The sequence below is a fragment of the Trichophyton benhamiae genome, assembly GCF_000151125.1.
Source record: "Trichophyton benhamiae CBS 112371 chromosome Unknown Abenha-G-c-322p01.r1, whole genome shotgun sequence".
In the NCBI taxonomy this organism is placed as follows: Eukaryota; Fungi; Ascomycota; class Eurotiomycetes; order Onygenales; family Arthrodermataceae; genus Trichophyton; species Trichophyton benhamiae.
The window spans coordinates 950137-962685 of record NW_003315110.1 but is presented as its reverse complement, the minus strand read 5'-3'; the positions used below and the strand labels follow the sequence as shown (position 1 = coordinate 962685).

Genomic DNA, 12549 nt, shown 5'->3' with positions numbered 1-12549 from the left:
AAATTTAGGGGCTATGTAACTATTATAGCTAGATGACTAGTTAATTAAGCTATCTTAATACTATCTCATCATGCACCTTTTCAGTTTTTACTTAGGGTCTAGTTATAGGCACTTTACCAGTTGATAGCACCCAGGTATAAAGATAAGTTACACCCTTGCACCAGGTATCTAATATATTAAATAAGTTCTCGATGAGTCCTACTTAGCTTTAGTTATCTTTTAGCGGCTTCCTTGACCTGGAGCCCTGTTTTATATTCAATATGTACTTTGGAGTTAGTAAAGGTGTATGTCCCAAATAAAGCTTATAACGGATTCCATATATCTAAATCATATACCTGTATAGCATGCTAAAAACATCCATCCTCAATTTTATCCTCGTCTCCTTTACAATAACATTTGAGAATAGGGAATGAAGTAAATCCAAAGATATCAGGTCTTGTCCAAGGAGTTAGATAGTGGGGGGTTATTATCGATAAACTATCTCTCCGTCGGGCCCCAATGCCTCCATCCAATACCTCTCGACATCCTTATTAGGGCGCCAGTCTTGTACATCACATATAAAGCTAGGCTTCTGTATTTGTTGTGGACCATGGAGGAATGGGCTCTCCATGCCACTAGTACGATAATAAATGTCAAATTGCCGTTTAAAGCCTGCGACTTTGATATATTTTGGGGATAACGCTGGGTTGGTACAACATAGGTCAACTCGCTCAATGGAGGGTGCATAACGGATAGCCTGTGCCATGGCTATTAAAAGGGGGTCCATCCTCTCAGGGTTTGGAATACTGCGAAATGTGTTTTCAGAATCCTCGTTGCTATAAGATTCCTGGGTATCATTCTTCCTAGTAGCCCCTATAAACTCAGAGTGGGAAGCAATTTTTGAATCACCCATAAAGTACCACTCCCCATTGGGAGTAGCTGGCGATATCGAAATATATAAATCCTTTAAGTTTGGCCAAAACGGTGTCGGAGCCGCCTTGAGGTTATCATAAGGCCAGAAGAACTCTGGTGAGATAATGTGACTTCCGTTAATATATAATATTGAAACGCCTGTTCGCTGAATAAACTCGTGGAATGCAAGATTCATTGGATCCACTGGCGAGGAAGATGGGATATAATTCGGAGGGTCAATTGCTTCATCAGGTGGGTCGGAGTACTCCATTTCAAGCTTAAACTTCCTTAAGGAATGAGTATACAGAGAGAGGGCATTTGTAAAGGCTATTAAACCAGGTATTAGTATAAATTGTGAATTTTATCTGATGTATAAGCATATTGTACATACCAGGCCGAATTATCTTCCGGGTTTCGTCACCAATATACTCTCGATGGTCATCATATTGGTTAGCAGAGACTTGTAAACCCTTAAGCTTGCTTGAAATAAGAATGCCTGATGCAGGGTCTAAAACACGTGATTCAGACCCATGGCGAGAAAAAAAGTCAGATACACATGAGAGGGTAGGCAACCTTTCGTGGTTCAGGAGTTTGATATATCTCCCCCTAATTCCAGCGATATGGTCCAGATCATAGAAGTTATCGCTCGGCGAAAATATATAGCTTATAGATAAATCCAACCCATCACCCCTTCTAATATTTCTCTTGACATTCTCATCCTCATTAAAGGTCTCAAGCATCTGGAATAGCTCAAGAATAGCAGTGGAGAATACTTGATTGTTGGCCTCTTCATGCTGATGGTAATTATTCCCGTCGTAGGTTGGTAGAAGAACCTGGAAATCAAGTGACTCAACCAGAGCTTTGCGATGGGCCTCGGTTTCACGGAAGAGACTTGCAAACGTAGATAGCCTAGTGTTCTTAATCCTGAGACGCCTGAAGAAGAACCGTTCAATAACGCGCTGCCAGCGACGAGAAACGGTCAGATATGGCTTTAAATGGTGTTTCTCTTTTCCAATGTAATCAAGGATAGATAGAAAGATCTCTTGCGGGACTGTTTCCATGGTGGCACTGATGTCTGGGATTATTCAATCTTTGAGCCGAGTGAGCGAATATCAACCGAAAGCTACTCTCTCATGGGGGTATCTTGATCAATAAGACAGGCGCTTATCATGTACTCAAACTTTCTTGTCATGTATACTTGTATATATATCACTTAAACGCGATGGAAAATGTTTGCCAAGGACTATTGTCACGTGCTTACAAGTTTACCTAGGTAGTTACCTATGAACCACAGGACCGGCTAACTAAATTCTCATTTACTTGATCAACTCCAACTACATCGACATACAAGCACTTAAACAAGTCAGATGGAACGCTAAGTGAGATATATAATTGACGTAGTCAGTTCTTCTACAATAAACGTACGAAGGTGAGAATGAACTGTTGTTCCCCTGATTGCAAACAGGCTAAATACAATATTAAAGAAGCCTTGCTAGAGCATAAAAATGCAATGAACAAAGATTAAAAATGCAAAGGCCACTATCAAGGAAGTAAATAGAAATATGAATAGGAACATATAAATAGGAGCATCGCATGCTTGCGCTCAGGGATATCATAAAAGGAACGAGAATATATGCCGAAGGAAGCTGAAAAAGGGAGTCGTTATATGAAGCTTCAGGGAGAAAAAGCGAGCAGCGGAGATAACAAGGCGTAATAGAAACAGGAGAACAGATCTATCCATAGCCGTAAGGTCTTGGGGAATACGTAAAAAGGTTCTGCGACGAGAAGAGCTGAGATGGGACGAGGATAAGGGGTACGGGACTGCAGAGAGCGAGATGCTCGCTTGAACGCTAGTAGTGTCGAGAAGAAGCAGTCCCATAAACGCCATTAATCGAAATTGAATAGAAGAGAAGAGAGAGAGAGAGAGAGAGACAGTAAAATAATAAGGGGAAAAGTCTCCTGTATCAATGCGCCGGTAAAATGCCTGGATAAAACGAAAGCCGTAGAAAAAAAAAAAAAAAGAAAGAAACGAGGCTTTTTCAGCTGTGGTGGTGGAGGTCTCTTGATGGTTGGGCTGAGACGGTCGTAGAAGGGGTTGAGATTGGTGCTATGGAGTGAACAATGTCACTGTTTATGGCTGGTGAGCCGGCAGAGTAGCTGCGATACGCAGGACTGGGTGACCCTGGCCCTGCAAGATGGGGATGATGGTATTGGTGCTGATGATGGTGGTGGCTCTGGTGGCTCTGGTGGTGCTGGTGGTGCTGGTGTACGGCCACACCTCTCTGTGTAAAGTCGATGGCTCGTCCTTCACGAATGGCATCGAGCATGTCGGTATAACCACCCCGTTCGATAGCCTCCTTGAGCCACTGCTCCCATATCTCATCAAGGGCAACGTTGATCCCACGCTCCCGGGCTGCAGTGGCTTCCAGGAGGTGCTCGTTCAGGGCCACTCCATAGCTCTCCAGGTCTTCGTCGCTGCTGCTATCCTCAGTCCCGCTCTCACCGGTAATGGGTCCGTTGGTGTCTGATCCGGCGTTGCTGGGCAATATGGGTCCGTCAATGATCTGTGAGCGACAGGAAGAAGAGGAGGAGCAGCACTCGTCGTCCGCTTCAACCGCTGCCACCTCTGCTTCTTCGGCTTCGCTCGCCTCTCGTACGGGTGCAGCATGGACGTGGAGCGTAGGCGGCATCGACGGAGCAGCAGGCTTGATCTCGTCTGCGGTGGTGTCTCGCACTTTGATGCCGGTATCTCGTTCGTACCGTTCTCTGGCCGACTTTGTGCCCTCCCAGCGACAGAGAGACGAGATCTCGGCCTCGGTCAGCCCGAGCTCGTCAAAGACCTTGAACAGCTTCTTGTGGTGGTGGAAGCGGCCTAGTCTCATGCGATGAGGGCCATACGAGTAGTCTAGGCCGGGATACTGAGCTTCAATGCAGTCGAGCGTTCCATAGAAGGTCGACGTCTCTACTCGCACTTCGGGGACGAGGTTTCTGGTGATGTGCGAGGAGAAGGAGGACGGGTCATTGCCGCGAGGCTTGCTGAAGAGGGCGTTGTACACCAGGTGGGTGAGCGAGGGCTTATGCATGGCTGCGCTGCTGCTGGTGCTGCTGCTGGTGATGCTGGTAGCGTTTCGGCGAATTTCTTCGGACTTTGACCAGGAGGTGACGGGAGCTTGCTGGGCCGGAGCTTGCTTGATTCTTCTGCCACTCTCAGGACGGTCTCAAAAAAAGGAGCAGCGAGACAGATGGATGCGAAAGGAAGTCTTCTCCCTTGCAGACCTGCAGAGTGAGGAGAAGCTGAGCTGTCCCGTCTGCCGCTATGATCGCTGTTTAGTTGCAGCTCAGCCTCGATGTAGGCGGGAGAGACAGAGGCAGAGAGAGTCAGGGGGGTGGGCAGACCAGTAGAAGCCAAACAAACCCAGCAGGCCGGCGAGCGAGCAGGAGGAGTATTTATGTCTTCCCGAGATGCTCCAGCCAGACGATCGAGCTGCTCAGACTATTCGCTGGCGTCTCCTTTTTTATTATTCCTTTTCCTTCTCGCTATTTTTCTGCGTTTCCGTCGTCTTTCTTTCTTTTTTCCTTCCAGGGGGATGGAGGAGGCAGAAGAGATGGGATGTAGAGAGGGCAGAGTAAAAGTAATTTAAGCAGGACGAGATGAGAGAGCCTTTCTTCTGCTGGGTTCTGCTTTTATTTATTTATTTTTTAATTTTTTTTTGACAGGCCTCTTTGACAAGGCTGATCTTGCTGAGCAGGCGGCAAAAAGGAAGCTCCTGTGCTTCTTATATGGCAGCCGGAGCTGTCTGTCCTGGCTCTCTCTGAGGGATGATCGGGATATAGCGTTTGGTTATATAACTAAAGTGCGCCGGGGCTGTCTGGGGGTCCAAGCAAAATATAACTAGCCCAAGAGTCGAAGATCGATAGACACGCAGAGGAAAAAGCAAACAAGGTCAAAGAAGACAGAGCTGACAACAGGCTGACTAGTTATCGACAGCCGTCCTGTTGGGGGCCTCTTCTCCTGTCCTGCAGTTATTAAGATGGCTGCTGCTGGCGGTGTTTGACGTTTGCTGCTGCTGCTGCTGCTGACGAGGGATCACACGTCGTCTGCGCACAAGAGAAAGGCAGAGAAGACAGAAGAAGATGAAGAAGAAGAAGAAGGGGAGGAAGCAGGAGAATAAGAAGGATAATAAGAGGAAGAGGCCTGGAGTCGAGCTCGGGTGGCACTGGTCAGTGAAACGAAGAAAAAGGTCATCTGAGGACGAGGATGCTGCTGTATACAACACTCCACACTTCTAACTACCCAGCTGCTCAGTCCATTTAGTTATACTCAGGGTCAGTCGAGCCGTGATCTCTCCAAGACAAAAAGAAGAAAGAAGAAGAAGAAGAAGAAGAAGAAGAAGAAGAAAAAGACGGAGATGGTCTACGGCGTGTCCCCATTTATATAGTTAATTATCCGTGGGTAATCGCCCTGTCCAAAGAATTGGGGGTTTATATAAAATCTGCCCCGGTCCACCATGCACAGCAGCAGCTTCGTGGCTACATCTACTTGGGCTAACTCGCCGTGGAGAGCGTGAATAAGAAGCCAGACCAAGAGAGTCTCCCACCGAACAAACCCCCGTCGACCGGCAGACGTGGGCTCTCTAGCAGCCTGTGCTGCCTTTCCTTTTCCTGCTTTCTCGAGCTGCGGTTGGCCTGCAGATTCTGCAGTGGAGAAGAAGTGAAGGGGGAAAAGACCAGCAGCACCCAGGTGCATGCCCCATGCCAGCAAGCAAGTCAGTCAGTCACTAGTGAACTCGTTAGCTGGTTGGGTCCTTGTTGACTAACTGACCGGGTCGCTAGTTCACTGGCTGACCCTCTTTTTTCTTGTGTCGTGAGCTCTTTTTCTTCTGGCGTCTGACTGTCCGACTGGCACCTTGGGTGAGGCATCAGATTCGTGGCAAATGGAGGTGGCCGCAGCCCTATCATCGACGCTCATCGACGCTCATCGACGCTCGACGGTCCGATATACGAGCACACCTTAATTTTCTTTGAAGCGACTGAGGTCTGATCTCCTGCGCCCTCACTCAAGGGTGGGTAAAAATGTTCCGCCAGGACTTTTATGCCAATCTAATTAATTAAGCAGCCGAGGTCTAGTCCCTGCCCGTTTATCTGCTCTTCCTTCCCCTTTTCTTCTTTGGCCTCGCTCTGGCTTCCTCGTCTTCCTTTTCCCCTTGTTGGTGTGTGACGGTTTGGATGGTTGTCCAACCCGCCCTTCTGCCCGGCCCAGAGGCTTTGATCAGCGATAAGCATTGTGATACGGGGTACATGGAGTAGCATTCGACGGTTACCTAGACGTCAGTGTTAGCAATTCGTTCTATAACTCTGGCAAGATGTAGTAACAGTAGCAGCAGCCGTAGTTTGTTGTTGAAGCAGTGAAGTTGACAGTTAGTTACTTAACTTAGAGGTCGAGGCGTGGCTTGGCGTGAAGCTGAACCAAAAAAACGACCGCCAGGCAGCGACCTCCAGCCAGAGCAGAGCAACCACACTCGTGTATAATACCATGAAGATGCATGGATAGAAGAAGCATCGAGGAGACACTGCTGAGACGTCGCCGAAATGTCGACGTTCAACGGCATCGTCGAAGGTTTGGCCTCTTCTCACTCTTCTGCTCACTTCGTAGCTGCTGACTGATACTGCCTGCAGAATTTCCGTATATAAGAAGTGATAGCTCCAACATCGTCAGCTGAGGGAAAGGCGAGATCTGACTGACAAGCTGATAGTCGACAGCTTCCGCAAGCACCCGGAGTGGCCTGCACCGCTGGCCTGTTTCCTCAGCCATGTCCACAGTGACCATCTCGTGGGGCTGGAATCCCTCAGGGCCCCGTTTGTCTACTGCTCCGCGGCCACCAGAGAAGTAAGCGGCCATGTTTGGCACTGGCTAACCGCTTGATATATCCCATTATTAACGGCCGTAGATTCTCTTACGTATTGAAAAGTACCCTCATCGGATGAACTTTGCCAAGGGTATTCTAGAGTCTAGAAAGCAGCATTACAAACATCTGGCAAAGCTACTGGTAAGAATGTTTTTATGCCGTTGGGTGACGGCTATTTGATATTGGTTCTAATAGTACCACTATAGAGACCAATTCCGTTGCAGGTCCCAACGGAAATAGAGCTTATGCCTGGAAACACTATAAGAGTCACCCTGTTCGATGCTAATCACTGTCCTGGATCTGTCATGTTCCTCATAGAAGGAGATGGCAAGGCAATACTATATACAGGTGACATCAGGGGTAAGGCCACAATAACTCAGGCTTATAGGCTCTATTCTCGTTCGGTATTTTTGCTGACCGTCTCTCTAGCTGAATCATGGTGGGTACAGAGCCTTATTAGAAATCCAGTGTTGATACCGTACACCATGGGGGACCGCCGTCTGGACACTATATATCTTGATACCACCTTTGCTACAAAGTCAGATATCCACCAGGTCTTCCCCTCCAAGGCAGAAGGCATACGGGAACTACTTAGTAAAATTAAGGGGTATCCCGAAGACACTATATTCTACCTTCGTAGCTGGACATTTGGCTACGAGGACGTATGGCTGGCTCTCTCCGCAGCCCTGGGCACAAAGGTAGGCTGCGTAGACCCTCACTAATCGATTATTCTAGGCCTCGCCGCTGACATTTACGTTGACAGATACATGTCGACAGGTACCAATATAGATTATATAACTCGCTGAGTTCTAGACCAGGAACCGGCTTTGGGGTAGACGACTCTCTCTACCTTTGTGGCTTCAGACTCGGCAACTCCTCTGTTCCGGGGTGTTTGACAAACGATCCGTCCGCCCGTGTCCACAGCTGCGAACCGGGGGTGATGTGCTCACGGATAACATCTGGAAAATCAGTCGACATTACCCCCATTGTTACACGAACTAAAGACGGTTATGAAATACCCGAGGTTGGGGCTGGAGGTGGAAAAGGAGACCTTGAGCAGAGCCACGAACTCGAACTGCCAGACGACGCAACCTTTCAGCGTTTTCTAGACCTGTGTAAGGAGCAGATAAAGGAGCCAGACACAAGAGACTTGGTAGTCTCAACTCTATCCAGGGCGTACGAGTCTACGAGAGCAGCTATCTCCTTGGGTGAATACGGATTGAAAGATGAAGAAGAGATCACCCTTGCAAAGCTTGTCACCACCATAGGACACGGCCTGAAGCAGAAGGAAAAGGAGTCCCTGCCAAATACCATTGTAAGCATGCATGGTTTACCTGTCTTACCTACCCCCGTTCACAAGCAATTACAACTAACCTTCGCAATGCAGAAGTTTCCTTACTCCCGCCACTCCTGCTACTCTGAACTATGCCAGCTCGTGGGAGCATTTAGGCCTAGGGACATATACCCATGTACAGTTGACCCCCTTACCTGGACCGAGGGAGTCTCCATGCGGTCCCTGTTCGGCCATTTGTGCTCAAGCAACACATTCCGTCATGACAATATGATGCGAGAAGGAAACCCTCGGCCCTCAAAGCGTCAAAGACGCGCAAGTGATGCTCAATCCGAAGTACCCTCCAGCCAGCCATCAACCATAGACTCACAGCACAAACTTGAGCTGCAGCTATCCTCAAGCCAGCCGCAGGAGGACATCAACCATCCTTCTCAAACCGGCGAGCAGGAAGACCTCGAAGATTCCCTAGCAGACTATCCCACCTCGTTCCCAACGCAGTTGACTGCGCAATCATCAGAGTCTCCCGCAACAAGGTTCAAGGCATTAAAGCAAGCTATGCTTGAAGACTACCAGGATGACGAAATCAACTTTCTCTTGCCTTCTTTTACCGATTCACAGCCGGATGTTGAGCCGACTTCGCACCAGCTGCATGTATCTAAGGATTCGGAGGAGGCCCAAATACATTCGCAGTCCTCGGTTTCTCAGCGAGAACTGCAAATAGAGCAGGAAGAGCTAGACTTGCAGCTTAGCTTGTGTGTTTCTCGCACATTCACCACGACTACTAACGAAGAAGATCTGGAGGAGGAAGAGGAGGAGGAGGATGAAAATACTAATAACGACGGCGAAAGCATCGTTTCTCTATCGTCCTCTGCATTCTACTCCCAACCTCAGCCGCAGTCTCAGCCTCAAGTTGTAATTGTGAAACCGGCGGAGAATTGCAATGGAGATGCGGCAGATACCGTCTTAGTTCCTTCATCGGCCCCCGGCCCGGAGACGGATCTTGACTCTGGTCCTCATGGACCCTGCAAATCCGAAGCCAGCTTGCGTGCCAGGAAAGAGCTGCGGGTGGCTGCGTATCGAGCCGCGAAGAAAGGAACATACCAGGCCTGGACAAATACGTGTCCGTTGATAAGTGTGGATAACCATACTCATCCGGAGATAGAGTTGTGATAGGCACGCACATACATACATGCTTATGCTTCTAGTGTTTTTTATATGATACCCCCCCCTTTTACACGCGTATGTATATGCAGTGACATTCTTGATATTTCCTAACAAAGCCGAAAAAGCTGATATAACATAACTAATACGATATACGTATAAAATATATATAAATGAATGATATAAGATAAAAACTCGCTGGAAAGATTCTTCACGTCCGCCGCCTGCTTCATTCAGATTACCGCCCTTGGCTTGATTGGAGCCTAGTATATGAAATAATCCTGGCATAGGGGGAGGGTATCGATTGGATCCGCATCGCATACCATTCCATTTGCCTCGACGGTCTGTACAGCATTAGCCAATGTACATCAGTCAGAGCATGCATGCATGTGGTTTGGAGGGAACTTACGTAGCTTTCTGGATCGACGTGCATTTTCGGCATGGTGTCGTTGAACTTCATGTCTTCTTTGCCTATGTTTCTGCAGTTCTTGACTGGTTCGACTCGTTTCTTGATGTCGTAGGTGTCAATCACGCCGTCGTCAACAGACGACTGAGAAACGAAGATAATGGATGTATTTGGCAGACAGCTCTAAAGAGACGTTAATAAGGAGATGAATGGACTTTCTAGCAAAATGGGAGGGTGGAAGAGGGACGTACAGCCCACATAGGTCTTGACAGAATCGGTTCAATGGTTGGAATAGAGCCATTTGCATCGCCCTGTAGAATAGTTAGATCGTGTGGGAACCGGAGGGAAAGGGGTAAGTAAATACCATCTGTGCTCTGGCAATCATGCCGCTCTTGAGGATGAGATTAGGCTTGACGCCGAACTGGGCAAACTTCCACAGCACCAGGTCTGCTACCTTGCCTACTTCGACGCTGCCAATGACATGGCTCATGCCCTGGGCAATGGCTGGGTTGATGGTATATTTGCTCACGTAGCGCTTGGCTCTGAAGTTGTCGCATCCCGTACCTTCGTCTTCAGGCAGGACGCCACGCTGCAGCTTATTCTTGTGAGCGGTATGCCATGTTCGAAGAACGACTTCTCCGCAGCGGCCCATGGCCTGAGAGTCCGAGGACATCATGCTGATAGCGCCGATGTCATGAAGGACGTCTTCGGCAGCGATTGTTTCGGCGCGAATACGTGATTCGGCGAAGGCCACGTCCTCTGGTATATCCTTTGACAAGTGGTGGCAGACCATTACCATGTCCAGATGCTCGTCTAGAGTGTTGAGAGTGTATGGTCTGCTTGGGTTGGTGCTGGACGGTAAGACGTTAGGGTGTTCGCAGACGGAGATGATGTCGGGGGCATGGCCGCCTCCAGCACCCTCGGTATGGTAGGTGTGGATTACTCTGCCCTTGAGAGCTTTGATGGTCTGCTCAACGAAGCCGGATTCGTTGAGGGTATCGGTGTGAATCAGGCATTGGACGTCTAGCTCGTCGCAGACAGAAAGACAGCTGTCGATGGCGGCGGGAGTAGCTCCCCAGTCCTCGTGTATCTTGAGCCCAGCGGCGCCGGCACGAATCTGGTCTCTGAGGCCGCGCGGTTCACTATCGTTGCCTTTACCGGTGAAAGCAAAGTTCATGGGGAACCCGTCGGAGGACTGTATCATCTGGCGAATGGAGTTTGGAGACGGGGTGCAGGTAGTTGCATTGCTGCCCTCGGAGGGACCTGTACCGCCCCCGAGCATGGTGGTGATGCCGGACGAGAGCGCTTCGTCTACCTGCTGGGGACAGATGAAGTGGACGTGGGTATCGATGCCGCCGGCCGTGACGATCATCCTCTCGGCGGCGATGATGTCGGTAGATGAGCCGATGACCATTCCGGGGGTGATGCCATCCATGACATCTGGGTTCCCAGCTTTGCCGATTCCGACGATGATGCCGTCCTTGATCCCGATGTCCGCCTTGTAGATGCCGGACCAGTCGAGGATGACGGCGTTGGTAACGCAGCTGTCGAGCACCTCATGGGCATGTCTGCCGGTGGCCTGTCCCATGCCTTCTCTCAGCGACTTGCCTCCGCCAAAGGTGCATTCATCGCCGTAAGTGGTGAGATCCTTCTCGACCTTCACCCACAGATCTGTAGCAGCCAACTTGATCAGGTCGCCGGTCGTGGGGCCAAACGTGCGCGCATAAGCCTCGCGGGTCATGGTATAGGGCTTGACCAAGCTGGCATCAGCCATGGGCTCCGGGGTATGCATGAAGCCGGCCTGGGCGATACGGCTGAGAATCCTGTCCCTGCGACCATGGTCGACTTCACCTGTGGCCAGGAAGTTGCCGCCCTTGATGACCTTGTGGCCCGCGATCTCGACGAGCTGGACGGTCTTGGACTCTCCGGGCTCGAATCGATGGGATGCTCCGGCGGGTATGTCCAGACGGAAGCCGTATGCCTGGGCCCGGTCGAACTCGAGCTGGGGGTTGGTCTCGATGAAATGGTAGTGCGAGCCGACCTGTATGGGCCTGTCTCCCTTGCTGGTGACACGCAGCTTGATTCTCCTGCGTCCGGGACTGAGCTCGATCCTGGAATCTTTGACCACGACGACGGCTCCCGGCATGCGTTCGGGCAGGTACTCCTCCGGGTCCGGGTCCGGGAAGAGGTCCTTTGGTGGCACGGGCAGGAAGCTGCCGTACAACGCCTTCTCGAGGTCTCCGTCGTCCGAGCAGATGGGATTGTGGACGGTGACGAGGTACGATCCGCAGACGAAGGTGCCCTCGACCTGCAGCTGGGTCAAGCTGGACACGACGGAGGGCAGGACATGGCGACGCCCGAGCATCGTCTTGCCGATGGCCATCAGGTCGGCCACTGTATGGTTTCCATCGCGTATCAACTGGTCTTTTATCAGCTATGATGGGGTATATATATATAGATGGCTCTCTCGTACTCACCTCGTGGAGGTTGGAGGATATCAATGCCGTGGCTTCTGCATGGTTGAGACGGACGCCTCTTGCCAACCGCCGCTGCGCCAGGAAGCCCAGCTGCGAGATGGTGAGTTTATCGAGCTGCAGCCGTAAACACAGTCAGTCAATTGAGTCTCTGGATGGAGTTCATGGAGTTCATGGAGTTCATGGAGCGAGCCGGCCGCTGTTCGTCTCGCCCGGGGCAAAGGATGGGATGGAGCAGCCCCAAGCATTGGCGACGAGGCAGCGGCCAGTCAGCGTTAACGCACCTCTCGGGGGACGAGGCGCATCTTGCAAGCCAAGGCACGATCGAGCTGCTGGTTCCTGGTCGGCCTGGAGTCTTTTTTCTAGCTGTTCTTCGTCGTCTTCTTCGTCTTCTTTCTGAGTATGATCTGGGGATATCGA

At 50.1% G+C, this 12549-nt stretch overlaps 6 protein-coding genes across 6 annotated transcripts; 2 read left to right on the top strand and 4 right to left on the bottom strand.

Moving 5' to 3' along the window:
* Window positions 1–466: 466 nt before the first annotated feature.
* ARB_06167 (uncharacterized protein) lies at window positions 467–1952 on the bottom strand (the record flags this gene model as incomplete). Its single annotated transcript, XM_003015809.1, has 2 exons — window positions 467–1218; window positions 1283–1952. The coding sequence occupies 2 exons, from the start codon at window positions 1950–1952 to the stop codon at window positions 467–469; spliced, it is 1422 nt and encodes a 473-aa protein (XP_003015855.1).
* A 978-nt stretch (window positions 1953–2930) lies between these two features.
* ARB_06166 (uncharacterized protein) lies at window positions 2931–3974 on the bottom strand (the record flags this gene model as incomplete). Its single annotated transcript, XM_003015808.1, has 1 exon — window positions 2931–3974. One exon carries the CDS (start codon window positions 3972–3974, stop codon window positions 2931–2933), a length of 1044 nt encoding a protein of 347 aa, XP_003015854.1.
* Window positions 3975–5025: 1051 nt separating this feature from the next.
* ARB_06165 (uncharacterized protein) lies at window positions 5026–5330 on the top strand (the record flags this gene model as incomplete). The annotated part of the gene is made up of 2 exons (XM_003015807.1): window positions 5026–5157; window positions 5217–5330. 2 exons carry the CDS (start codon window positions 5026–5028, stop codon window positions 5328–5330), a joined length of 246 nt encoding a protein of 81 aa, XP_003015853.1.
* A 1160-nt stretch (window positions 5331–6490) lies between these two features.
* Window positions 6491–6790, bottom strand: ARB_06164 (uncharacterized protein; the record flags this gene model as incomplete). Its single annotated transcript, XM_003015806.1, has 1 exon — window positions 6491–6790. One exon carries the CDS (start codon window positions 6788–6790, stop codon window positions 6491–6493), a length of 300 nt encoding a protein of 99 aa, XP_003015852.1.
* Window positions 6791–6872: 82 nt separating this feature from the next.
* Window positions 6873–9258, top strand: ARB_06163 (DNA repair protein, putative; the record flags this gene model as incomplete). The annotated part of the gene is made up of 3 exons (XM_003015805.1): window positions 6873–6938; window positions 7004–7495; window positions 7561–9258. The coding sequence occupies 3 exons, from the start codon at window positions 6873–6875 to the stop codon at window positions 9256–9258; spliced, it is 2256 nt and encodes a 751-aa protein (XP_003015851.1).
* Window positions 9259–9512: 254 nt separating this feature from the next.
* ARB_06162 (uncharacterized protein) lies at window positions 9513–12434 on the bottom strand (the record flags this gene model as incomplete). Its single annotated transcript, XM_003015804.1, has 5 exons — window positions 9513–9593; window positions 9659–9838; window positions 10020–12089; window positions 12133–12246; window positions 12414–12434. 5 exons carry the CDS (start codon window positions 12432–12434, stop codon window positions 9513–9515), a joined length of 2466 nt encoding a protein of 821 aa, XP_003015850.1.
* Between the last annotated feature and the right edge of the window lie 115 nt (window positions 12435–12549).